We start from the raw sequence: 25,747 nt of genomic DNA, 5'->3' as shown, positions 1-25,747 counted from the left end.
GTGGCAGCTTTTAATAATGATGATAATGAGTTGAAGCAAATGTTCCACAGAGCCCTCGGGGTCAGGGAGAACACAGCCACTTTCCTTTTGTGACTGTCGGCATTGGTGCCTGTTGTCATTGTGTTTCTGTCCATTGCTTCGCTGGACAGGTAGTCAGGCCGAGTCCAGTATAACCCGCCGCCGCACATAGAATCGATGAAATAATAAAGTTTACTGGGAATACAAGTGCCTTGGGAGAGCACCCGGCAACCCAAGGAGGCTGTAACTTGGTGGATTCCAGGGGTCCTCAAACTTTTTAAACAGGGGCCAGTTCACTGTCCCTCAGACCGCTGGAGGGCCGGACTATAGTTTAAAAAAAAAAACTATGAACAAATTCCTATGTGCACTGCGGGCCCGGGACGAGTCGGCTGCTAAGCAGGACAGGCAGCGGCACCCGGCGGGCCGGATAAATGTCCTCGGCGGGCCGCATGTGGCCCGCGGGCTGTAGTTTGAGGACCCCTGATAGACGATAACTGTAATGAACTGAGGCCTGAGGAGCTCAGTGGTTGAGTGAGGAGTTGGGATGTATCGATACACAGTATGCTTTCCTTGTGTTAGACTAGGAATTTTTGTTTTAAGCAGAGGTGGGTTTAGGTAAGCTGGGACTCTGTTTTTGTGCCTGGCTCTTTCTTTTCCCTTGTTTTAATTACTAGTTGTATGGATCGCCTGCATCTTCATTTTGTCTTCATAAAGGTCCGGTGACTGGAGCTGCCGGCCGTGGGCTGTGTGGTAGGCATAGCTGGTGCTATGGTTTGTACGCGAGTATGAGGAAGCTTTGTGTTTCCTGCGTTCTTTCTAATTATACTTAATATTTATTTGCACTTTTGGTCAGAACTGCACATAGGACTGGCCTTCAAGGAAACATTTATAATGAGAACTCTCTTTTTTCTTTTCTGGGTCATAATTAACAGCTTGAAACCTTTCATTATAAGGTATAGAGTCCTTTTCATTATTTTTGGCTGAAAAAGAAAAATGACACTCTTTTTTCTTGCCTTTGGATCTCGCCAGCATGTTTCTTCCCACTTACCAACCTTTCCTGCAGGCTATCCCTGTTTGGAGTGAGGATTTTGGTGTGCCCTCTGAGGTCTGTGCCCAGGGTGCCCTGCAGAAAGTTCTTTGTGAGCAAGCGACCTGGGCAGACTGTGCATTTTGAACAATGGTGTATAATTCAGTTCTTAGAGGTTCCTGATGATTAACCCAGTCTCTGCCATGGGCTCATCAGAAAAACCGTTCCCAGCCTGGAGTCCATGATCTCCTAGGGAACCTTGTAGAATGTAAACTTAAGAGCTGCCTCCGGAGCCTGAAGAGGTGAAGTACAAGAATGGAGCCTGTTTGCTTTGGGCTGGAATTAAATCAAATCAGTGGGGTAACAAGGACGGTCTCTTGCTGGTTAGAAACTCTCTTACTTAATAAAGGCATTTCAGCCCATCGTCTTTCAAACCATAAGATTCATGGTTGCCCGGAGCGGGGAAATAATAGAGAACCCTTGGTGGTGACAGGCTGTGAATTGTTGTTCTAGATGGTGTTCCTGCTGGGCAGAGCCTGAGGCCTCCTCAGTGGTGACCTGGAGCTGGATGCCTGGAACGGCCCATTGCATTTATTTTATGTATGGGGTTTTCTTCTATAATAGCATTTGAACATAAGGTTCCAGCTGCTAAAATAAAGCAAGCAAAAACCTGTACTTTACCACAATGGCCTGTCCTATATAAGTTATAAGGTGAATTCAAGAGCACTAGTTTCTTCCTCTATAGAAGCCAAGGTACCCTGGCCGGATGCTCAGTGGTTAGAGCACCGGTCCATGCACCAAGGTTTCCATGTTCGATTTCGATCAAGGGCACATACCTGGGTTGCAGGTTCCTCGCCCCGGTTGGGGCTCATGGGGGAGGCAACAAATTGATGTGGCTCTCTCACATCAATGTTTCTCTCTTCCACTCTCTCTCTCTTCTCTCCCCCTCCCCCCTGCCTTCCACTCTCTCTAAAATCAACGAGGGGGGGAATATCCTCCAGTGAGGATTAACAACAAAAAATGTGTTTATCTCTATCAGGTCCACATGATCTAGATTTATCTACCAAAATGTAATAGACATTATTTGTATCTAGATATAGCCCTGATTCCATCCCCCCCTGCCCCCCAGGAGTCTTGAAGCTTTTTTTTTTCTCTCCATTTTAGCTTCTAGAAGTATGGACGAGCTAAGCAATTCCACTGCTCCTCAAAGCCCCTCGGTCAGCTGGGCAAAGAGTGTGCAGGTTGCCACCACCTTCCCCAATGGTATCCCAAGGGTGACCCAGTCTTTAACTGTCAGCGTGGGACAGCTAAACGAGACAGAAGGTTTCTCTGAGGACTCTGAAGTTGCCCCAACGTCAGCATCAGTTCATTCTTCACCATCTGTGGCAGAATTGAGGAGAAACACCGGAATAACCAGGAGTCTAGGGGATGAGAAATTCAGTGAGTCATCCACAGAAAATGGATTTGGCCTTACATCTTCTGAGGTCTCAGTGGGATTTTGGCAAAATGATTCCCCAAGTAAGTATTCAATTTTGCTTGATCTATTTTAGACATTTAGAAATTGTTGGCGCATCACCCCATCACCAAAAGGCTTTGAGTTCAATTTCTGGTCAGGGCACATATCTAGGGAAGTGTACGGCAGGCAACCAATCAATGTTCCCCTCTCATATTGATATTTCTCTCTCTCTCTCTTTCTCTCTCTCCCCCCTTCTCTCTGTGAAATCGATGGAAAGATATCCTTGGTGAGGATTAAAGAAAAATACATCGTTGGATTTTCTTAAGGGATGGCTTCCAGACCATTTACAGTCTCTAAGAAAAAAAATGTCCTTCTATGGCATCATCTCTTCTCTAGTATATCATATTATCACACTTTGATTTGCATCTTTATGAAACAGTGTGAAGTGCGTCCAGCAGGCATTCCTCCTGCTTTTCTGTAGATGGCAAAACCAAGGGTCAGGGGTTTAGGCAGAGCTGCGACCTCAGCCTCGGACCCTTCACAGCTGAGTGGGTCTTGTCACTGCATCATTGTCTCCAAAGTGAGAGCTGGCCTCTTTAAAACTAGTTTGAGTTACTTTACAGATCATCGTCAGGACTACACTGTGCAGATATACACTGAGTGGCCAGATTATTATGATCTCTGAATGCATAATAATCTGGCCACTCAGTGTATATATGTGTGTGTGTGTGTGTGTGTGTGTGTGTGTGTGTGTGTGTGTGTGTATTAGAGGCCTGGTGCATGAATCTGTGCATGGGTGAGGTCTGGCCAGCCTGGCCAGGGGAAGGGGACATGGGTGGTTGGCCGGCCGGCCTGCCTGCTGGTCGAACTCCTGGTCGAGGGGACAATTTGCATATTAGCCTTTTATTATATAGGATATACACTGAGTGGCCAGAGTATTATGTGTTCAGAGATCATAATAATCTGGCCGCTCAGTGTACATATATTCCCCAAATTCCTACAGCAAAATTAGAAAAATCTGTATGAATAGGACTGGTTTAGGAAAACGGTTCTGCCCGAGCCCTGTATTGAGGTGTGTTGTATTTTATTGGGCATAACTTCCTCTCTCCCTTGACCCTCTCTGGGGAAAGAGAATATAGTACTCAGGCCTACAGGCTCTTCTGCTGCTTGGCACATGCAGGTTAAAAGCTCCCCTCTTCACCAGCGTTTATTTTCAGTTTTGCTATCTTATTGACATTGAAGAGTTTTGAATTAATTATTTGGCGTATGAAAATGCATGTCAGGTTACACATATAATAAATTCTATGCAAGGTCATCCTCAAGGGAACCTTCCTTAGAGGGGACACACATCTCAGTGGTGGAGGGGTCTCTTTCACATCCATGTAACGGCATTTTCCCCTGACACCTTGCAGTCTCGGAAGGACCCCAGCAGGCCAGTGGCTCTGATAAGAGGAATGGGAGCCCCGTGCCTCAGACTGAGTCTATGTCTGGGTCAGTCCCGTTGGGTGGAGCTGGAGAGAGCACCGCACACTGGATCTTGACCAACAGCAAGACATTTGAAGATGTGACAGGAAGCTCTACTTCCTACCCTGGAGTTGTGAACTCTTCCGTTTTGACCCAGTTCTCAGCCTCTGCCCCACAGCCTAGAGGAAGTGACACCGTGCTGGGGGGAGGGAGCGACGCCGAGCTGGCCACCGAGTCTTCGTCTTCCTCCTCCTCAGAAAGCCTGGAGTCCTCAGCACCGCGTGGAGAACGCTCGAGTGAGTCCCCTGCACACACTGGGCCCTGTGGAGGGGACAGGCTTGCCAGGCCTCTGATCGTCTGCAGCACAGCAAGGCCACGCGTTAATGGAACAGCGCCACAGGCTGCTCTAGTATCAGTGGCCCCAGGCCACTCTCCCAGCTGCTGAATATAGACATACCTGCATGTCCCCCAACTTTTTCTGGTACCTCTCCACAGAGTTGCTGTTGCCACCTGCCCCTCCCACAGAGAGCCCAGGGACCTCCCTGTCCACATCCTTCCACTCCCTATAGCCCACCTCACACCCTCATACCTGCTCAATCCCACAGTTCACCCCCGGTCCAGGCACTCATCAAGGGAGACTCTCTTTTGTAATTGATTTAGTGAGATATAATTCACATCCTATACAATTCTTCCATTTAAAGTGTACGGTTCAGTAGTTGTTAGTATACGTACAAAGTTACGGAACCAGCACTACTATCTACTTCCTGAAGATTTTCCATCACCTCAGAAAGGAACCCGGTGCCAGAGGTCACCCCCCATTCTCTCCTCCTTTCAGCCTCTGGCAACCACTAAGTTGTTTTTTGTCTCCATGGGTTTTCCTATTCTAGACATTTTCTACAAATGGAATCATGGAATCATATGGTCTGTAGCCTTTTGTGTTTTTCACTCAGCATAATGTTTTCAAGGTCCATCTGTGTCAGTACTCCATTCCTTTTTATGGCTAAATAATAGTCCACTGTATGGATGTACCACATTTTGTTTATCTTTTTATCAATTGATAGATGTGTAGGTTTTTTAAAAATCTTTTGGCTGTTATGAATAATACTGTTGTGAACATCCTAGTACTAGTTTTTGTGTGGACTTGTGTTTTCAATTCTCTTGGGTGGTGGGTTCAATAGTAACTCTATTTTTAACCTTTAGAAGAACTGTCCATCTCTTTTCCAAAGTGGCTGCCCCACTTTATCTTCCCGCCAACAGTGTGCAAGGGTTCCTTCCAGTTGCTCAGCATCTTTACCAACACTTGTTATACTCCAGCTTTTTTTACTGTCGCCATCCTGATGGGTGTGCTGTGGTGTCTCATTGTGGGTTTGACTTGCATTTTCCAGCTGAGCATCTTTTCATGTGCTCATTGGCCATTTGTGTGTCTTCTTTGGAAATGTGCACTCAGATCTCTTGGCTACTTTTAAATGGGCTTATTTGTCCTTTTTTTGAGGTGGAGGAGTTCTTTGTGTATTCTGGCTGCCAGTCCCTTCTCAGATATGTGATTTGCAGGCATTTCCTCCCGTTCTTGGGCCATCATTTCACTTCCTATGGCATTATTTGCAGCACAGCAGTTCTTGATTTTGGTGAAGTCCAATTTACCAATTTGAGAAAACTTTTCATTTTCCTTCCTAAAAATGTTTTTGGGTAATTTTTAAAAACTATTATCAGCAGCCTTATCCATGTGAATTGTATGCTGACTAAAGCAAAAATGCATTAACTTATCATTTAAATTTATAACAGGTTTAAATTTGGATCTCCTCACCACCAATAATAAATAACATCTCCATTTGCCCCATCCTAATTGATGAGGAAAATTAGCATGTGATCACTCTTCATGTGATGTGATGGGAGAAAACACATCTGGGTGGAGGATACGCATGTGCCCTTTTGTGCCTGTGCATGGAAAATGCATTCTCTGTCTCCTAAACCCAGGGATCATTTTCCACCCTCACCATGTGGGGCTCAGACTTGTCCCCCTTCAAACCAGGAGCTGAGGTTCTGTAGCCTTTCCTTTCCCTTCCCTTCAGGACCCTTTGCTCTGCAGCACATGCTTCGTTGCTTCTTGTAGACAGCGGAGCAGGTCTTGGGGTTGGGTTATAACATGCTGGACACGGAATAGCCTCGTTCCTGAAACCGCTCCACTGCGGTTGACACGGTGCTTTATCTCGTTTCCTCTGATCGCCCAGGGCTGACTCTGCCAGCCAGCCTTTCGGAGTTCTCCAGCTTCCTTTCTGGATTCAGATGGAGCCCCTGTTCCAGGTCATGACTCCATGGGGGTGTCCGTCAGCCTGATGGGGCTGTTTGCATGAAGTTTGTCTAGCAGGTCTTTTTGGTCCCCCCCTCCAGGCCTTCTCCTCTTTACCTAGGGAACTTGTGCTCCGATCCGCTCAGCTCTCGAGCCTCCCCTGGTGGGTCTTCCATGGGTCCCCTAAGCCCTTCAGCCCAAGTCAAGTAACCTCCTCCCCTGGTTCCTGGCTCCTGGGTGCTGCTCCAGGCCACCGTGCATCCCTGTCCCCCTCACTCCTGTCTCTCGTGAGGTGAACTTACCTAACGCTCAGCTTTACCTTTGTTTTCCGTCAAGGTGTGTCCATGGGGCAGCAAGAGCTAGTCTGGTCTGGGAATAGGAATAAGAACCAGGAGAAGAGCCTGTTTTCTCTCATAGAACCAGATTATGAAGTATTTAGGCCAAGAAAAATTGAGCCTCACTTCCACACACAAAAAAGGAAGAAAGGGATATTTATTCACGGGTCACCTGTCCCTATTCCATCCCCACTAAGAAAATAAAACAAATGCATTCAAAACACACACACACACACACACACACACACACACACACACACACACACCCCCAAGCCTGCCTTTAACCTCTGATCACAAGAACGAACTCTACAGAAGGACAGGCCGTGTGTCAGGTCATGCCTCGCTGGTCCTACAGGAGGTGAGAGCCTTCGGGGTCACGTGGGCTCCCTGCTTGGTCTTGTCAGGAGGTCTAAAGCCCCAGTAGGGTTGTTAGTCTTTTGCCCACTGTTCACCTCCCCGACAGCCACCACCAATTTCCCTGACATAAGCTGTTTATTATGTATCGCCCAGCAAAAACACCATATTGCTCCTGTTCACTTAAGTACTAAACCTTCCTATGAGTCCAGGTCCCCTGCACATGCTGACCGCAGCGCCCCCCGAGTGTCCGTCACTGACGGGCGTCTGCAGGAACACCGCATGCCTGGCTTTCTCAGATAAAGCCCCTGAGGAAACCCAGGGGAGCATTCGGGCTAACGTAGTCCAGGAAGCCAAGCTTATTTCTGAGACTGAAGTCCATGCTGCTGTTGTCTCCCTGCACTGACCCCCACCCCCTGCACTGACCTGTCATCCCCTTTTCAATCTTCTTTTTTCATTTTCCTTTTTATTGAATTTATTGGGGTGACACTGATTAACAAAAGTATACAGGTTTCTGGCGCACAGTTTCACAACACATCATCTGTACACTGTATTGTGTGTTCCCCACCCCAAGCCAAGGTCTCCATCTGTCACCACTTATCTTCCCTATGCCCTTCTCACCTCCCCCACTCCCCTTCCTCCCGGCAGTCGGCAATCCCCGCGGTGCTGTCCGTGTCCATGAGTTCTTCTTTTTTGCTCAACACCCCTCCGTTTCCCCCACGGCTGTCGGCCTGCTCTCTGTCTATATCTGTCTCTATTTTGCAGTTAGTTCATTTTGTTTATTCGATTCCACATAGGAGTGAAATCCTGTGGTATTTGTCTTCCCCTTTTCAATCTTCTTGTAGCCACTGAAGATAGTCCTGAGCTGGGAGTCAGTGCGGACACACAGGAGGGGTCTGAGGAAACACCCGGAGCCCGTGCTCACAGCCCCCACACCTCAGCCACTTTCACTGGAAACGGGGAGCGCACGCTGCGATCCGTCACCAACCGGACTTCCGGGGCTGAGGGGCGCTCCCAGACGGCACCCCGAGAAGCAGAGAGCGCCACTCCACATGGGAACGTGACCGCGGCTGGTAAGGCTCTCGGAGGTGATGAGCTGGATCTCTTTCCACACTCCTGCAGCTCATCTCTCAGCTCGCTCACGGTCCCAGAATGATTAAGTTCGCATCCACCCCAAGGACCTTACAAGCTCTTTAGGAAGAGAACTTTCTGGGTTCTCCCACCTCCCACCTCCCCCCTCAGCCCGCCCCCCACTTACCTAAGGCATTTGCCAATGGTGTCTGCCAAGATGCTTAAATAAGAGAACAGCCACTTTGCGGCTAAAGCCAATCTCTTGGGAAAGAAATCTCTCATTATTCAGAATGGAAAGTTGGGAGGGTTTTCCTTTTTCCATTTAGGCATCACAATTGTTCTATTTGGGGTCTTAAGAGCTTTTAAGATACCAATTTGCTTTTATCAAGAAAGGCCTGTGGAAGGAATTTGGGCCCGTTCCCTATTCTTTGGGCCCTGGCCCCACTTCTCCTTTATTACCATTTCCTTTGCTGCCACCGCGTTCCTCACCGGAGGTGAACCTGCCCTCAGACGCAGGCCCTGCCGGCCTTCTGCGCCGTCTCTCTGGAGAGCTCGCCGTTGGAAGCCGTGGAGTGGACACTGGCAGTCTGTCCTCAGTGGGTGTTCAGGGGGTTGCCTGATTGCTTAGTTGACCTAACTTTGGTTTTCCCCTTGGCAGTCACTGGACTTGTCTACCATCCGGCGAGCGGCACAGACACCGAACGGAGGCCTTCCAGCCACCACACAGATCACACCTACGTCTCGTCCACTTTCACCAAAGGGGAACGAGCACTGCTGTCCATCACGGACAACAGCTCCGCCCCGGACGCGAGGGAGAGCGCCACCTCTTCTGTTAAGATCTCAAACTCTTCGCGTTCGGACGCCCCTTCCTCTTCTCAGGTTCAGACGGAAAGAAGTAACGTCTCATCCTTCGGAGGGGGAGGGGCGTATGCTCCTCCTTCCACTGAGTCACTGGGTCTGCGTACAGCCCACCTCCCATCCTACACGCCCACCATGAATATGTCAGGCACCTTGGATCTTCTGGGCACACGTACTGGAGGGGTCAGTGACTCGCCTCCTTCGTCGGGGCCGCCTCTGCCCCCGCCCTCAGTGTCACAGCCCCACCAGTCCTTCTCCTCCACCTTATCATCCACCAGGGCCTCCGCTCACCCACTGGAGTTCACCCCCGACGCGCCCACACCTTTGCCTTCCTCACCACCCCCTTCGCCCGGATCCCTGACAGTCCCTGCCCCTGTCTCAGTGTCCATGTCCCAGGCAACCCTTTCGCCTTCATCTCTTACGCTGGCCCTGCCCAGGGCCAGGGACACTCCCGTGACTGCAGTTCGGACGGCGACAATGGCATCGTCGATGACCATGCTCTCCCATAGCCAAACAGCAGATCCTAAGAATCAGAACAACCCACACCACGAAAAAGTGGCCACAGAATCAAAGCCCCCGAGCTGGGAGTCTCTGCCCACAGAGGCCACCGGAACTGAAACAGTGAGCTCTGCTTCGGGGATCCCTGTGGCCCCCGCTTTAACAGAGTCCTCCACGGAGCCAACCCTTCCAGCCACAAGCACCAGCTTGGCCCAGACGCCTCCAGCGTTGACAGCCACCACTCCCAAGATGCCCCCTCCCCCCGTGCCCACTCCAGATCCCTCGTCAAGCACAGCCACTCCGATGGCCGGCCCCACCGCAGTGCAGACCACGGCTGGGGAACAGTTCTTGCCGACCAGCCCTGAAATTCTAGCACCACGGATCTCCACAGAAGTCGTTGTTACCACGAAAAGGAACCAAGTGCCTGTCGGTGGTACCACCCGATGGAGCTCCCTGACCAGTGTACCCACATCTGCAACAGAACTGACCACGGGCAGCCCAGCTTCCCATTTCCTCAGGACATCTCCCTCTCCCCGGAGCACAGACGCTTCTCCGGCTGAAATGTCGTCTCCCCGGGCCGCCACCTCCCGTGCTCAGAGCGGCACGCAGTCACCCACGGCACAGTCGTCTCCAGCCTCAGGTAGTGCACAGTCACACGAGCACAGAGTGCCGGGCGGGGGTCGTGGGATGTGTGGCTGTGGCTGCTGTGAGCAATAGTACAGTGTTGGATGATCTCCAATGCTTCCTGCAGAAGCACTTAAAGCATTAAAATAATGTCACCATGGACCTAATCTCACCCCTGAGTTACATAATCCCTCCCGAACAAGGAGGAGAGGATGCCATTGGCTGGGCGACATCAGTAGACGGTGTAGCTGTAGCTTGTAATGTCCCTTAACAAACACGCCCTCAACTCTCCCAGAGTGGGCCGCGACGCGCGCTGGGAGGTAGAGGAAACGCAGTTAAGAAGCTTTAGGTGGCCTGGCTGAGGCACCTAGTGAGTCGGTGACTGCTCCCCGATCAGAACCCGTGCTTCTGAGCCGGGCAGGTGGCTCCACAGTCACCTGGGAGGCTTCCCTTGGTCCAGGGGAAGCCCTGGCCCCTTTGTGTCCCTCAGATCACGTTGCTGTTTGGTAGATGTGGGTGTGTGTTGGGGGTGGAGGGGGGCGGGTAGGTGGACATGTTCCATAAGATGATGACGGACTAACCTGTCCCACAGTGACTGCACTGTGCCCGAGGTTATCTTGAAGTTCCCGGTACACACATGACTCTTGGTCGTGTGAGGAAAGGGAGAAGTAAGACGATCTGTCTTTGATGTCCTCTTTAAAAGTGTACACGTGGCTCGTCCAGACCCAGGGAAGGACAGCTGCTGGTGCTGACGGGGTGCAATGGAGATGGTGTCCTAAGGAGAAAGAGAGGACAGGAAGTGCTCTGTAGGGACTGCAGCAGGGACTGTTAGTGGCAGGGTTCCCCCCAGTCAGCCATCAGCAGTCTGGTGGCTGGAGGGTCATGTGCCGCCTGCCAGCTCCATGGTGCCATGGGGCTCAGTGCCCCCTCTATACCCGTGATCCCAGCACCCCTGGAATGAAAGCTGGATCCTTCCCCTGGGAAGTGTGGGATCCCTGCTTCAGAGTTCACAGGGCTTCGTTGCCAGCAGCCAGATATATACACCATCTCCCTTCGCTGATTGTGGCCATTGCAGTGGCACCTGTGGGTGGGAATCAGCATCATTACTAGCTGGTGAAGTGTATTTTGCAGCAGGACCCATGGGCTCAGTGTTTGCTGATCGCCACTGAGCTTCGACGGGTGATTTCAGCTCTGTTAAAGCAGCGGCGAGGCATAGGAGCACCACCTTTAGAGTTAGCCCAACGGTTTTCAGGGTTATTCTTTCGGAGTTAGAAACCTTGACTTCCGCCTTCTTTTTCTCATTCTACCACCGATTCTCTCCTTGGAGATGATGCAGTTATTTTGTGGGATTCGGCTTTTCTACGTATGTGTCAGAGACCTTTACTCGGGAGCGTGACAATGCAGGTTACACAGACCGAAGCAGAGAGCTGTGGTCACAGCCCTTGGGAGCTGGGAGTTCAAGGTGACATGGAAGCCAGTGCATTGTTGGGTCCAGATGAAGCCTACAGGGCTGGCTCCTCCTAACGTGACTGGCATGGTCATGCTCACCTCCAGTCGGCTTTCTAAATGATGGCACAACCTGTGGAGGCCCACATGTTATTACATTTTGAGGTTTTCGGATAAAGGGAAATCTTGCTGCAGGAGGATGGTTGATCAGGGATCCTTTTCCCCTTGATACGTGTTTTAAATGGGCATTCGTTCCAGGAGAATTTTCTGAGTATCACAAAGGCCGAGCAATCGTCCATGCTGAGCCGAGGGGCCTGGAGCAGCATTTGAGCCAGTTCTTGTGCTCAGGGGTCCAGTTGTCCGGCGCTGTGTCTGCCCACCAGCGAGTGCCGGAATCCAGGTCCACCGCGTCCCAGTCGTCCCTCTCGGGAACCCCTTCTGTTTTCGTACTGTGGCCTTTCAGGGCAAGTAAACAGAAATAAGTGAGGATCAAATATTAGCCAGGAGAATTAAATATTTACCGAGAGCTGCCTTTACATTTCCTGTGCGGTTAACTGCTTTATTCCTGGAATGTGTTTTAGTGAGCAGCTGTGCCCCTAACCCTTGCCGCCACGATGGGAAATGCGTTGTGGACCCCGCCCGCCGTGGGCATCGATGCGTGTGCTCACCTTCCTGGCAAGGGGAGGACTGCAGTGTGGGTAAGAGGAAAAGCCATCCCCGGGGGTCTACAGTACAGTAGTACATCGAGAGAGGCAGCAAACTCGGTTTTTCTCCAAAATGCAGAGGAGTAAGATTTTTCAATTGATGCCCTGCTTACTTGAGGTTAACCCGCTCATTGTCGTGTGCAGAATGATGTCAGACAGTGAGGCTGACAGGTCTCCAGATCTGGCCCAATTTTGTGGGCTCCCTACACTGCTGCCACACTGGGCCATACATGGCTCCCCAAAGACCCCTCCGCTTTGCTCTCCTGGCCTCCACTGTGCTGGTGCCTCAGCCTAGAACCCCCCGCCCACCCCCCACATCTACTTATTAAAGTTCTTCTAGTCTTAGTCCAGATAGCATTTGAAACAGTCTTTCTTTTCTTTTTTTTATTGTTGACGCTATTACAGATAGAAACAGTCTTAATCCCCCCTCCATTAAAATCTGCTACTTTCTCTGTACTTCCAAATCCTGCCTTGTGTTTACAGTTAGCGCTATGCATGGCTGCCTCCACCCTTAATAGGCTGGTAGCCCCTTGGGAATAAGGGGAGTGTCCTACTGGTCTCTGGGGCCCCACTACACCTCGTGCCATTGGGCCCTTAGTCCGTGCTTACTGTGCTGGGTTATGGTTTTGCTGTCTGATACAGATTCAGTGTGGCCTGTGTTCTGTCCTCTGCAGATGTGAATGAATGCCTCTCCAACCCCTGCCCACCCCTGGCCGTGTGCAACAATACTCAGGGATCCTTCACCTGCAGATGCCCCATTGGGTACCAGTTGGAAAAAGGAATATGCAATTTGGGTAAGAGAGTTAATCTATTCTTTCCACACCACACTATATTTTGCAAAGGGATATAAAAAGGAACATTGCTTTTCTCCCTAATGAAAACCAGTATTTGTCTGAGCTATAGTTTAAGGAAGAAAGAAGTGGAGGCTGCCTCTTGTCCCACCACATAGAGAGATAGCACCTACTATGAAACATTTTTAGTGTGCATTATATTTTTACATAGTTGAAATCATGATATTTGTACAAACTTTACATCTTAAACATTTTCCCAGGTTATTAAAAATATTATACAAACTTCTTAATGACTGGATAAGTATGCCATCGCTTGTGCATAAACTCTTTGCTTCACCATTTCACCCTGCAGTTAGAAAAAAAAGTATATATCAAAGAATATTCTAACTACATTGTTTAAAAAATATATTTTAGGGAGAGAAAAAAACACACCCTGATTGTCCTACCAAATTCACACATTCTGTTTATTTTTAAAAACAATCCCCATGTTATTATCCATAGGCAGATATATTTTTACAAAGCTGTTGCCATACTTGTACCATGCAATTTATCACATTTTGTTTCCTAATTTGATAAGATTCGTGAAGCTGGTGATTTTAGCTATACTCACTGCTTTAAGATTAAGAAATAAACAACCCACATGGAGACTAAGGCCCTGACCAGGTGCTAAGTGGCCAGGTGTATACAATTGCTTGATTGGAAGCCAGGTTTCCAGCCACCGTTCCTCCTATCACAGAATAATGTGTTAATTGTGAGGGCTTTCTTGCACACAGTGTATAACCCTGTGTTGGAATGCCTGAGTCCAGTACATAACTGGAAGAAATTAGAAGCGAAGAACATTGAGTTATTAGCTAAGCTCGATAAGGAAACTGGCAGGTAAAGTGACTTATCTTTGAACCATCTTAAACCGCCCAGTGTGATACTGAACACCCAGAAAGTACTCAGTAAGTTTTTTGTGTGAGAACAGGTGTCTTTGTCTTTTGAAAATATCGTTTGCATGAACTCCTAATACCTATAGGCTGAGGGGAATCATCAGACTTTTTGGAAGGTTGTGTCAAACAACAAAACTAAAACAACTTAGTAACGAGTGTGAGGTCCTTTATTCAAGGGAAGCCACCCACAGAGGGGAGCGCAGTGCCTCCCAGGCACGGAGCACTGCTCCTGGGGGACTGTGGGCAAGAGCGAGTGTTACGGAAGGTTAGAAGTGGGACCGAGGTAGAAACAGGGTGTGATTGGCGAGGGTTGCATATCGGACCTTATTTAGAAAAATCAATGAACTAGGAAATAAGTATAGGGCCCAGGGCTGGCTTGGTGTTGGGGAGTGGCTGGCTGGAAATACTGTGTTTCTGGCCCAGCAGAGCCTACACTTAAGTTCTGTCCCAGGCAGGAGCAGCTCTATCTCGGGCCTAGAAATTTATGTCAACAGTTGCTACTCTACTGAAATAATGGTAGAATTTTGAAAATTGGTTAAAATACAAGGATCAAATCAAAGCATTATTTAAAGAAAGAAAAATCTAGGAATACAGATACCAGTCAAAATCTAGAAGTCCTCTTATTCTAATAGTTTATTTGCTTTTGGGGAGCCTATTCCACTTAGCTGCACCCTATAAGCCAGGAGTTTTGGATTCAGAATGGAGAAGGTGGACATGATTTTGTTCGGAAGAAGTGTGCAAAGTACACCTGCCTGGGAACGCAGATGCCTGGCTGCCAGCCCCAGAGCCACCATCAGCAGCCCATGACCCCTGAGCCTCAGTTTCCTCCTCTGTAAAACCAGGTTACCCCCTGGTCTGCTTCCCACTCAGGCTTATTGTGAACATCAAATAAAATAATGTATTTGAGCAAGTTTTGAAAATGGTAGTGTTCAGGAGCACCCCAAGAAAAGAAAAGAAAATGGTAGAGTCCTCCAGGTGGGAGGTATCATTTAACATTAGTCTTTAGCCTCTTGGGTCGCTTGGACCAGAATTGAAAGCAATGAAAATAATAAACTACTCTGAATACGAAGGAAAAAGTATGGGTCTTAAAAAAATCGTTTCAATAACCTGCGTAAATCAGTAGTTAAATTTGAAGTAAAGAATTGCCTTAACCCGGCTGGTGTGGCTCAGTGGTTGAATGTTGACCTATGAACCAGGAGGTAACGGTTCAATTCACGGTCAGGGGACATGCCCGGGTTGTGGGCTTCATCCTCAGTAGGGGATGTGCAGGAGGCAGCCGATTAATGATTCTTTCTCATCATTGATGTTTCTGTCTCTCTCTCCCTCTCTTTTCCTCTCTGATAGTAATAAATACATATTTTTAAAAAGCTGCCTGAAAGCCAGGTGATGTAACTGCAGGCATGAGGATGTTTGTGTGCCAGGGAGAGTGCAGGGCTGGGAGGATGCTATGTGATGCCATCTTCACGTGCACATTCACTCTGAAAGTGGAGGTCGCATTTACTGTCGTGATTCAGGAGAGATCTGTGTTCTTAGCATTTGCAATCTGTATATTTCTATGCAGAGCGTCTGGGTATAAGCCTGGACCTATGAGATGAAGGAGCAGATGAGGGTTCTGGAAGCCTGTGTGTGGAGTGTCCCAGGGGCACCAGTATCGGGAGGAGAGTGGGTCAATTGTGTTAACAATCATCTTTCCCTTTTCAAGTCATTTAACTTCATTGTTCATAAACATCAGAGGAACATGCAAATTAGAGCATGCTAAAATGCTTTCATTTGGCCAAGAATGTTTTCAAAGAGCTCCCTGCTGCTCAGAAAGAGTCCTAAGCAGCTGGCTCCACTGAACTGTAGAACAAGCAAAAAGATGTTAAATAAGGATTAAGGGCTTCAGACAGTAAGTATAAGATGTTAAATGTTTTCCCTGGCTCATTTGTGAGCCTTTTTCTGTGAAAAAGCAGCTTCAGGGGTTTCTGTATTTCGGGTTATTATTTTTTCCTGTCCAGAGGGGAAGGTAAGAATTTAATATAAAGGAAGATAAGAACCAGATATAAAACAGTCTATATACTAATGTTTGGTTGGCTGCCTGTTTGTAAGTTCCATTCCCCTCAGGCCCAATCAGCACAAATTGATGTTAACTAGAATTTTATTTTATGAGTGACGTGGGCCTTGAAAATGGGGCTGCTCTCTTTCACGTCTGAATCCAACATTATCTTGAATATGGGTCGTTTCATTGCATGGCTTATGATCGTGGTGGCAGCCCCCTGGAGTGGGGTCCCCTTACAGAGGTTTGGAGCCTGTCTTTGTAGCCCCGTGACTATCCCCAGAATATCAGATTCCTCGGGGGGCTGAGGTGTAGAGGAACGTGGAAGTTGGACACACATGAAGTTAAATGTTCATTTTGGCTCTTGGGAGCTGCGCAACCTTGGGAAGTTACAGTGATAAAGAGGGCATTTCCTCTGAACAAAAGGAATAGGGGTTGATGGGGTGACTCTAGGGAGAAGAGGAAACCTAAGCATGCCCTTGAAGGTCAGGACTTGTCAACTTGGTGACAGACCTGGAGTGCAGGAGCTCTCCTCTCTCTAGAGCAAGCATGTCCAACTCAAAGGCTAACACGGGCCAAATAAACAAGGTGTAAGTTTATGTGGGCCGCAGAAAAACAGAAGCTTCAATTTTCATAGAAACGTAGGTTTATTTCGATAGAGACATGCTGAATACAAAGGGCTGAAATAAATGAGTAATTGTTAACATAAAATAATAGAACATTTTAATAAAAATTAATACTTTTTCTTGAACATTAACTGACCCGACACTGAATAATTGCACAAATTAATAAGCGTAACGCAAATAAACCTATTTTTCTTGTTCTCCAAAAGCGAAATATTTCCTTTCAAGCCCACACCAAACAAGTCAGTCCAAGACTAATGAAGTGGCCATTGGCTGCTAAAATGTTTGCTGCTAGTATTAGTGGGGAGAAATGGTGCGCCTGTGAGTAAGGTGTGAAAGGGAAATGAATGCAACACGATTATAGTAATCAGTCATTAGCAAACGTTGTAGTTCATTACTAATAATTATGTATACCAGGATATTGTAAAAGTTAAGTTACAAAATTTTTTAAAAATGTTTCTAACATACCATTATATTGACTGGGCCACAAAAATATTTGTTGTGGGCCCCATGCAGCCCGCAGGCCATGAGTTTGACATGCTTGCTCTAAAGCGCTATGCCCGGCCAGTGTGGATCAGTGGTTGAGCATTGACCTATGAACCAGGAGGTCACAGTTAGATTCCCAGTCAGGGCACATGCACGGGTTGTGGTCTCAATCCCCAGTGTGAGGCGTGCAGGAGGCAGCTGATCAATTATTCTCTCTCATCATTGATGTTTCTATCTCTCTCTCCCTCTCCCTTCCTCTCTGAAATCTATATATATATAAGCCTAATATACAAAGTGTGCCCTTGGGAGTTTGACCAACCAGGAGTTCGATCACTAGCTATGACGTGCGCTGACCACCAGGAGGCGGCGTGGAATGAAGGAAGGCCCTAGCCGACAGCTGCTAGGGACCCTACCCATGTATGAATTTTGTGCACTGGGCCTCTAGTAAATAAATAAAGCATTATGGGGCCCGAGGAGCACTTTTTGTGTCTAGCTCCATGTCTCCCTCCTGGGATTATGTAGTTTTGGGCCAGCTCATCTTCCTTCTTTGCCACAGCTTTACTGGGCATCTATTATGGGAAGGCCGTTAGAGAGGCATCAGGGAGGCTCCTCTCAGCAGCCCTCCCTCCCACACAAAGGGCTCCTTGGAGTCTCTCACCCAAAGGGTTCCTCAGTCTGAGCCATCAGCTCATCTCAGTAGGTGCTCACCTGCGTGGAGAGGAGCCCAGAGAGAGGAGGTGGTCTCCACCCTCAAAAAGAAAGAAATGCACAGACGTGGTCTTTGAGGTGGGGTAAAGCCGGAAATTTACAGACACACAGCCTTGTGTAGGTCAACCTCCCTTGTAGCCTAACAGGTTATGTTTTTATTTGCAGTTAGAACCTTTGTGACAGAGTTTAAATTAAAGAAAACGTTTCCTAATTCCACCGTTGAAAAACATTCGGACCTACATGAAGTTGAAAATGAGGTCACCAAAACGGTAAGTTTTCTGAAAGGCATCTTCCTTCCGGTCCTTTGTTTTCTAGAATAGATTTCATTCAGAATTGGGAGCCTCCTGGGGGTCAGCTGTGTCTCCCGGGCTGTTCATTTCTGTTATGTTTGGAAGGTGAACTTGGGGGTAGAATAAAAGGCCTCTCTGGAACAGAGGGAGGTGTTGAGAAGCAGCGGTCCCCAGTGGGAGTGTTTCTTCTAATGTGTCCTTGCCAGCAGCCTTTGCCGGTGGGTTGCAGTTTCTTTTCCATGTGTAAACTGACAGGCACAGACAGGTAGATGACGTGAACCTGTAAAAGCTGTTGGTGGAGTGGAAAGGCCCAGAACATCCCGCTAGCCCTCCTGCTGCGGACCTGTGTGTGACGTTCTCTGGGTTTAGGGACATGGAGAGGCGAGCACTCTTTTTCTCAAGGGAATGCCAAAAGTGGAGCAGTTCGTCCTGGTTATCCAGGGGGAGAATTCATTGCATAGATTATTGAGGGGCCTTTGATCCTCCTTTCCCTCTCGGTTTACTTTTTGTCAGGGGGAAAAAACGGAAAAGAAGGGAGGGAGGGAGGGAGGGAGGGGAAAATGGAGAGGAAGAAAGAAGAGATGAAATGAAACCGTATATTTTGCCTCTCAGCTGCTGAGTCTAAGATTTGGTGTCTAGAAAACCAAAGTTTGCCATTAAAATAAGTTTTAGAGATCAGTCTATTTCTGATTTCAGTTTTATTTGTTCTTTATGGGTGAGAGTTAGTGTAGTAGCCAAAACCTCAAGGATTTTACAGGACTGTGGATTTCATTTGCGAACTTTAGATTGCAGTTCTGTTTCCATATCTCCCGCGCACCTGCTCTGACAGGGTTTGACAGGTGCCTCACTAAGAGTATTCTGACACCAGGACACATGGAAAACGGAGGCCCTGGAAGCTGATGATGTTGCCTGAGCTCACACTGAGCAGGTGCCAGGTTAGGGAACAGGCCGCCAGACCACCCTCAGGCCTGACACCAGTTGCACATTCGGGGATCCCCAGACCACCCTTAGATCTGACGATTCACTAGGACTCACAGATTGTGCCCGAGGCTGTTGCACCACGGTTATGGCTTGTTACAGTGAACGGGTCCAGGGTACAGCCAGCCAAGGGAAGAGAGGGTGGGATAGGGTCCCGGAGGGTTCCAGATGTGGCGCTTCGGTTGTCCTCTCCCCACGGGGCCACGCACAGGGTTGACGCCTCTGGGCAATGATGTGCATAGTATTCATGGAGTGTGCCAGCCAGGGAAGCTCGCCTGAGTCTTGGCGGCTAGAGCCAATATGTTGTGCTCGCTTCAGCAGCACATACACTAACGTTAGAGCCAAGACCTAGACATGGTCAACTCCCCATAGGCCTGACCTTGGGCTCCAGCCCCTCTGGAGGCCCAGGGGTTCCCATATAACTCAAAGCCCTCACCATCAATCATGCTGTTAGACTATCTGAGTGGCCCAGGCCCCCGGTAAACAAAGGCAGGCCATTCCAAAGGCTTAGAACTACCTCCCAGGAGCCTCAGGCCAGACCTCCCTTTGGGCAGGGTTTAATTTTTTACTATACAGCAGGTTTTACGTCTACTTTTACGTCTTCTAACCCTATACCTGGCGTTCTTGTCACTCCACCTCACCTGCCTCTTGGTTAGTCTTTCCTTGTAAGATAGCACAGGGCTGAGAGCCCCGTGCCCGGGTGCAGTCCTTCCATTACACAGCGCTCTGTGGCTGCTCTGACTTGTTAAGTTGGACCCAATATCAGCCTATCCCTTATTAGTGAAGTGACACCCCACCCCAGGAAATAGTGGAGATTTAAGCAGTGACTGGAGAAGCCACTCAAGTGGCCCTTCCCAAGATGCCATTCTGTTCTGAACTGCGCCACATCTGTCTTTACCTGGGAGGGGGAAAGCTTAAGAACTAATGCTAGTAATAAATCATTGCCTATCAAAATAAAAAGCAGTGTCATACGAAGCCATAAAGGTCTGATAACATTCCATGTTTGAATCCTTCTTCTGAAGATCGAGATGTACCTGGCACATGGGCTGGGAGGCCAGCTGCATCTGCACTGCCCAAGGTATTGAGACCCTCTGCTGCCTGGAAGGAATCCCTGGCCCCAAAGTGTGTGTGTGTGTAGGGGAGGGGGGGGACAGGGAAAGCAGGCATGGTGCTTTCATTACACCCTGAGGGGTTTCCTGCTCTCTCTGAGGGCCCAAGGCAAACGGGCAGAGTCACTCATAGTTTGCTCTCAACAAAAGGGTTCTTGACCCACGTAATGTAATTTCCCATGTTTGCCGAGGACCTGTCTTTGTGTTGGGTCAACTCGCTGTACATCAGGAGGGGCCTGCTTGGGACCTGCCAGACCTGGGGCAGCGGAAAGAAACCAGCCTTTTCATGAGGCTCACTATGCGAAGTCCAAATAAACAGTTTCCTCGGAGTTTCTTGAAACCCTGGGTCTTAGAAGAGATCTGCTGCTTTGAAGATGTTTTGCATCCAAGGGTGCTGTTGAGAACATCCGCCCCTGCCAAGACTTGCCCCACTGATTCACTCTCTGCCTCTCTCCCTTTGTACTCACGGGGCCACAGAATAGGCGCAGGAAGGCATTTAAGAAGGGAACACAAAAAGCACACCACTCCTCTGTCAAGCCCCCTGCTGACAACTTGATGGCTGGAAAATGCCTGTTTAATACCGAGAATAGGAAATCGGTTCCAGCTCTAAGGCTTTTGTCTAGCTCACAGTTAACAGACAAACCTGTTCTTCCTTTCAGCTGAATATGTGTTTTTCAATGTTACCTGGTTATACCCGATCCACAGTTCGTGCTTCAGGGTAAGTGCATTCGCTTGGGAACCAGTCTATAGAAGGGGGAGGATAGTCGCACATGGGTGGCAGCAATAAACCCGGGCCCTCTTTTGACCAAGCCACAGGGTGACCCAGGGCCAAAGTCACTGGACCTTCATGCCGTCCCATTCATTCCCTCGCTGGGCAATGGAGATAACGGCTCATTTTTCAAAAGCCTTGGGGCCCACATGTCGTTTTAAAGCGATTAAAAACCTGCACGCTTTGCCCATAGAGAGTCCAGCGCCGTGGTCCTGTCGCTGCAGACCACCTTCTCCCTGGCCTCCAACGTGACGCTGTTTGACCTGGCCGACGAGATGCAGAGGTGTGCCAACTCCTGCAGGTCCTCTGCTGAGGTCTGCCAGCTCTTGGGATCGCAGAGGCGCATCTTTAGAGGTGAGGGGACGGCCCTGTGGGATGACCCCGCCCATAGGGTTAGGCACACACCTGGGATAGAAGGGCAAGGCAGTCGGGGCTCGAGTTCAAGCAAGCTCATCACAGAGCCAAGCTGTCTTTGGAACAGGCGTTACATGACAGACCTTTGTGTCTGCGGACCTTTGCACACGCAGGCATGCACATGCACAGTCTTGAAGTCGCCTGGTCCTTGGCCTGCTGCCCCTTCTACTCCTACACAGGAGCTGATGTAATGAAGCAGAAACCACTCTTCTTTCCCTTGAAAAGCTCCTACTCTCTCTGGGGAGTCAGACGTTCACACAGAATTACCTGCTCGTCAATACCCCAAACCTTCGTGGTGATAAACCATTAAGTAAAAGCAGCCTGGGGGATATGACCGGCCATGTGTGTTGGTTTGCAGATTACCAGTGCACAGACACAGGCCAGATCACTGTCGCCAGCTGCCCAGTGTCGGTCAGGATAATCTCCCTGTTCTTGTTCTTGCTTTATCTGTTTTGTCAAAAGCTTCTGCGGTGCATCTAGTGGAAAGCAGATGAAGTGAGGGATTAGAGACAAGTTCAAATTTGGGTGTTGGAGGTATTGCCTCTGGGATGGGAAAACTGCTGGAATCAAAGGGCTTCCTCGCAAAGGGGCTTGTCCCTGGTGCCGTCTCCTAAGTGATGGGAGCGGCTCTGCTAAGCTCCTTCCCTACACGGTTAGGATGTGGAATCTGTGTGGGCCTCCCACCTGGTCCCAGATGCTGGGCCTAAGTTGTAGGTGGCAGTTGCTATCATTCAGCATCACTGGGGGGTTAGCTTAAAAGTTCATGTCCCAGTGGACTGACTGCTCTAAACTCCGAGTCGAGAGCTCTTTGGTTTTACTTTGTTTGTTTTTGTGATTCAAGGGTCCCCAGTTGTCCTCCTCGGTGAGTAGGAAGGGGACCTTTCAATTCAGTAAACACTTACCGAGTGCACCCTAGGTGGTCAGCATGGTGTGAGGTTACGTTTTATCCCCAGTAAATGCATTGCAAATCAAGAGGCCAGATACTTGGATTCCTAAGGTCCTGTTCAGAGCAGCCCTGCCCCTCTCTGACTCCCATTCTTCCAGTTTGGATGTGTGTGGGTCATGGGAAAGCCCCTATTTTCCTTATTGGGTTTCCTTTTTTTTTTTTTTTTTTTTAAGACTTTAATTTTTTTAGAGCAGTGTTAGGTTCACTGCAAAGTTGAGAATAAGATTCAGAGATATCCCACATTCCCCCTCGTCCCCACACGTGCTGGTCCCCATACTTTGTCTCTCCTTCCAGAGCTTGTGAAGACAGAGACAGCCAGGCATCTTGGCTCAATGCAGGCTCGCATCTCTGTTCTGAGTCCCACGTCTTCTCCAGGTTTTGCCAACACACCCAGCTTGGTCTCTCACTCACCTTTCCGAGGGCTAGGGAGGCGGGCGTGACGGGCAGGAGCTCTCAGGCTCTGACATCTGGGTGTTTCCAACATCTGGGCAGCACCGACTACTCTGGACGCGGCCATGGGAAAGGCGGGCTTTGACCCTTCAGTTCACAAAATACGTACTTCCTCTCCTCTCGGAACCCTGCAAGCTCTCATGTCTCCAGAGGTTTAGAATCCTTGGAAATCCCCCTGGCAGGGTCTCAGCCTTCGACTTACATAAGTTCTCATTGTCTGTCTGGCGGATGTCATGCCCAGGAAGGACCATGGGAACTGGGAATGTAGAACAATCACATCGCCAGGCTTCAAATGAAAATGGGGCTCTGCCTGGTTCCGTTTGATAGATTTATGGTAGAAAAACTCTGTTCTTTGAGAATTTTTAGGATAGCAACTCCTCCATTGCATGGGCAGGGCCAGCTTCCCTTGCGTTCCCAGGAATCTGCCTCTGTGCCAGGCGAGAAGTTAGCCAGCACGCTGGATTAAGGGGCAGGATGAAAGGAAAACATGACATGAGCGACAGAGAATATCTAATCGGGCCAGGCACCTCAGGCTGGCTGCTGGACAAGGCTGGAGCTGGCCTGGCCGCCTTGGCCCTGGAGGTACTTCTTCAGATTAAGGCTTGAGAACTGGCAGCACCTTCAGAAAGCAGAGATGAGGGATTGCGGGGTTTTAGGACCTCTCTGCTGCCAGCTTTGCAGTATTGGCTTGGTGAGATTTTTCATTTTTCTCCCTTAAATACAGACTTCTCACAATAAACAAAGGAAATTCTATCACACACACAAACAAGGTTCTGATTTAGCACGTCAGCCTTCACTGATAAAGACAGGAAATTTGGTGTTGAGAACCAAAGTTGTGTCCTAAACTTACCTCCCTGTGACTAGGCCATCCACCAGGCCCCAAGCTCTCAGGACTCAGAAAAGGAGGCTGATGCTGGGACCCCTATCCCACTCCCCCACCCCCACACTGTGTGGGCATCAGCTCCTGTCACCAGAACTGGGGTAGGCAGGGAGAGTTTTGCCGTGTTGAGAACTGGTTTCTGAATAGGTTGGTGTCTTCCTTAAGGTGGGAGAGGGGAGACCATCCTCACGGCACCATGTACACATTGCCCGTCCGTGGCTCTCTCCCCATCTGAACTTACTCTTATCTGCCAACAGCAGCAGCACATGTCAGGCTTGCTGTGCCCTGCACACAGGTCTAAGTTACTGCTTACTCTCCCGTTGGTTTCATAGTTTTGTTCTATTGTCTGTGTACCCCAATTACATGTGTTGTTTTGGGGAGGGACTTACCTTAGATGGTGGAATGTACCCTCATTGTATCTGCTGTGTATAATCCAGACAGGATCCAATGTGTACAATCCCAGAGAGGTCCAATGTGTACAATCCCAGCGAGGTCCAATGTGTACAATCCCAGAGAGGGTCCAATGTGTACAATCCCGGAGAGGTCCAATGTGTACAATCCCAGAGAGGGTCCAATGTGTACAATCCCGGAGAGGTCCAATGTGTACAATCCCAGCGAGGTCCAATGTGTACAATCCCAGAGAGGTCCAATGTGTACAATCCCAGAGAGGTCCAATGTGTACAATCCCAGCGAGGGTCCAATGTGTACAATCCCAGAGAGGTTCAATGTGTACAATCCAGGAGAGGTCCAATGTGTACAATCCCAGAGAGGTCCAATGTGTACAATCCCAGCGAGGTCCAATGTGTACAATCCCAGAGAGGTCCAATGTGTACAATCCCAGCGAGGGTCCAATGTGTACAATCCCAGAGAGGTTCAATGTGTACAATCCAGGAGAGGTCCAATGTGTACAATCCAGGAGAGGTCCAATGTGTACAATCCCAGCGAGGGTCCAATGTGTACAATCCCAGCGAGGTCCAATGTGTACAATCCCAGCGAGGTCCAATGTGTACAATCCCAGAGAGGTCCAATGTGTACAATCCCAGAGAGGTCCAATGTGTACAATCCCAGCGAGGGTCCAATGTGTACAATCCCAGCGAGGTCCAATGTGTACAGTCCCAGGAGGGTCCAATGTGTACAATCCCAGAGAGGTCCAATGTGTACAATCCCAGTGAGGTCCAATGTGTACAATCCCAGGGAGGGTCCAATGTGTACAATCCCGGGGGGGCCAATGTATACAATCCCAGAGAGGCCACATGCCCAACATGAGAGCTTTTTGATATTAATGGAAATGGTGCTTTGTCATCCGTGAAATGAACATGGCCCACACACCCAGGGCTGGACACAGCCAGGTGGGTACACATGGAAGAAATAGGGCCTTAAAGCGAAGGAGGTAGGAAGCCTGAAAGATGCACGCCTTCACGGCCTGCCTATCTCTCGTGGTGACACGGTGACAAGGTCCGACGGAACCTTCTACGTGTGTATCGGGCACTGCGTCTGGACCAGTCTCTGAGGTGCTGGAGACCCAGAGATGAATAAGCCGGGAGACATGGTCAGTGTAGTGGGGGAGCAGGCAGGGGACCCAATAAAACTACAGCCCGCAGAGAGCAGGTCATCTTCCACTGCCCCTCCACCGTCTGTGAGGTGTGCCTCCCAGGCTGCACAGACAGAGGCTCAGGCGCCTCAGCTTTCTCCGTGGAGCATGGTCTCGGCTTCGGGGTGTGTGTGATCTCCCCACTCCGTCCTTACATGAGAAGATCCCACACCTTCGAGGGCCGTCCTTGCAGTGGACCGGAGCTGGAGCCAGCTCCCTGTTTCTTCTGGGTTTCTCCATCTCGGCATGCTGTGTGAACGCTCAGTAAAGAGGCCTGGGGGCCGACGGGGAGGAGGGGCAGAAGGCAGAATGGACCTGGGCAAGGAGCGTGCACCGGCAGGCTTTTTGGAAACCTGTCCTCGGAGCCTCTTGACATAGAGAGTTCATGTGTCTTAAGGTCGGAGGTGGAGGAGGCTTTGTTTGGTCTCACTGTCTTGTTTTCCATTCCAGCGGGCAGCTTGTGCAAGCGGAAGACCCCGGAATGTGACAAGGAGACCTCTGTCTGCATGGACCTGGACGGGGTGGCGCTGTGCCAGTGCAAGTCGGGCTACTTCCAGTTCAACAAGATGGACCACTCCTGCCGAGGTGCCTGGCCGCTTCTCG

At 49.3% G+C, this 25,747-nt stretch overlaps 1 protein-coding gene across 4 annotated transcripts in view; it reads left to right on the top strand.

The window, feature by feature from the left end:
* Positions 1 to 25,747, top strand: part of HEG1 (heart development protein with EGF like domains 1) — a 90,742-nt gene that overhangs the window by 33,730 nt on the left and 31,265 nt on the right. For 2 of the 4 annotated variants that reach the window (XM_080657375.1, XM_080657374.1), the window contains 10 exons: positions 2,210 to 2,563; positions 3,914 to 4,261; positions 7,787 to 8,014; positions 8,671 to 10,008; positions 12,020 to 12,136; positions 12,817 to 12,936; positions 17,883 to 17,986; positions 20,754 to 20,812; positions 21,057 to 21,217; positions 25,595 to 25,729. In XM_080657375.1, coding sequence (XP_080513501.1) covers positions 2,210 to 2,563; positions 3,914 to 4,261; positions 7,787 to 8,014; positions 8,671 to 10,008; positions 12,020 to 12,136; positions 12,817 to 12,936; positions 17,883 to 17,986; positions 20,754 to 20,812; positions 21,057 to 21,217; positions 25,595 to 25,729 — 2,964 coding nt within the window. Of the gene's footprint in view, positions 1 to 2,209; positions 2,564 to 3,913; positions 4,262 to 7,786; positions 8,015 to 8,670; positions 10,009 to 12,019; positions 12,137 to 12,816; positions 12,937 to 17,882; positions 17,987 to 20,007; positions 20,064 to 20,753; positions 20,813 to 21,056; positions 21,218 to 25,594; positions 25,730 to 25,747 lie in introns of those variants that run through there. The other 2 variants (XR_013960000.1, XM_080657376.1) reach the window with 2 other exon arrangements.

This window comes from Plecotus auritus, assembly GCF_963455305.1.
Source record: "Plecotus auritus genome assembly, chromosome: 2".
In the NCBI taxonomy this organism is placed as follows: Eukaryota; Metazoa; Chordata; class Mammalia; order Chiroptera; family Vespertilionidae; genus Plecotus; species Plecotus auritus.
The sequence above is the reverse complement of the archived record's forward strand: the minus strand, read 5'-3'. Positions and strand labels throughout refer to the sequence as shown.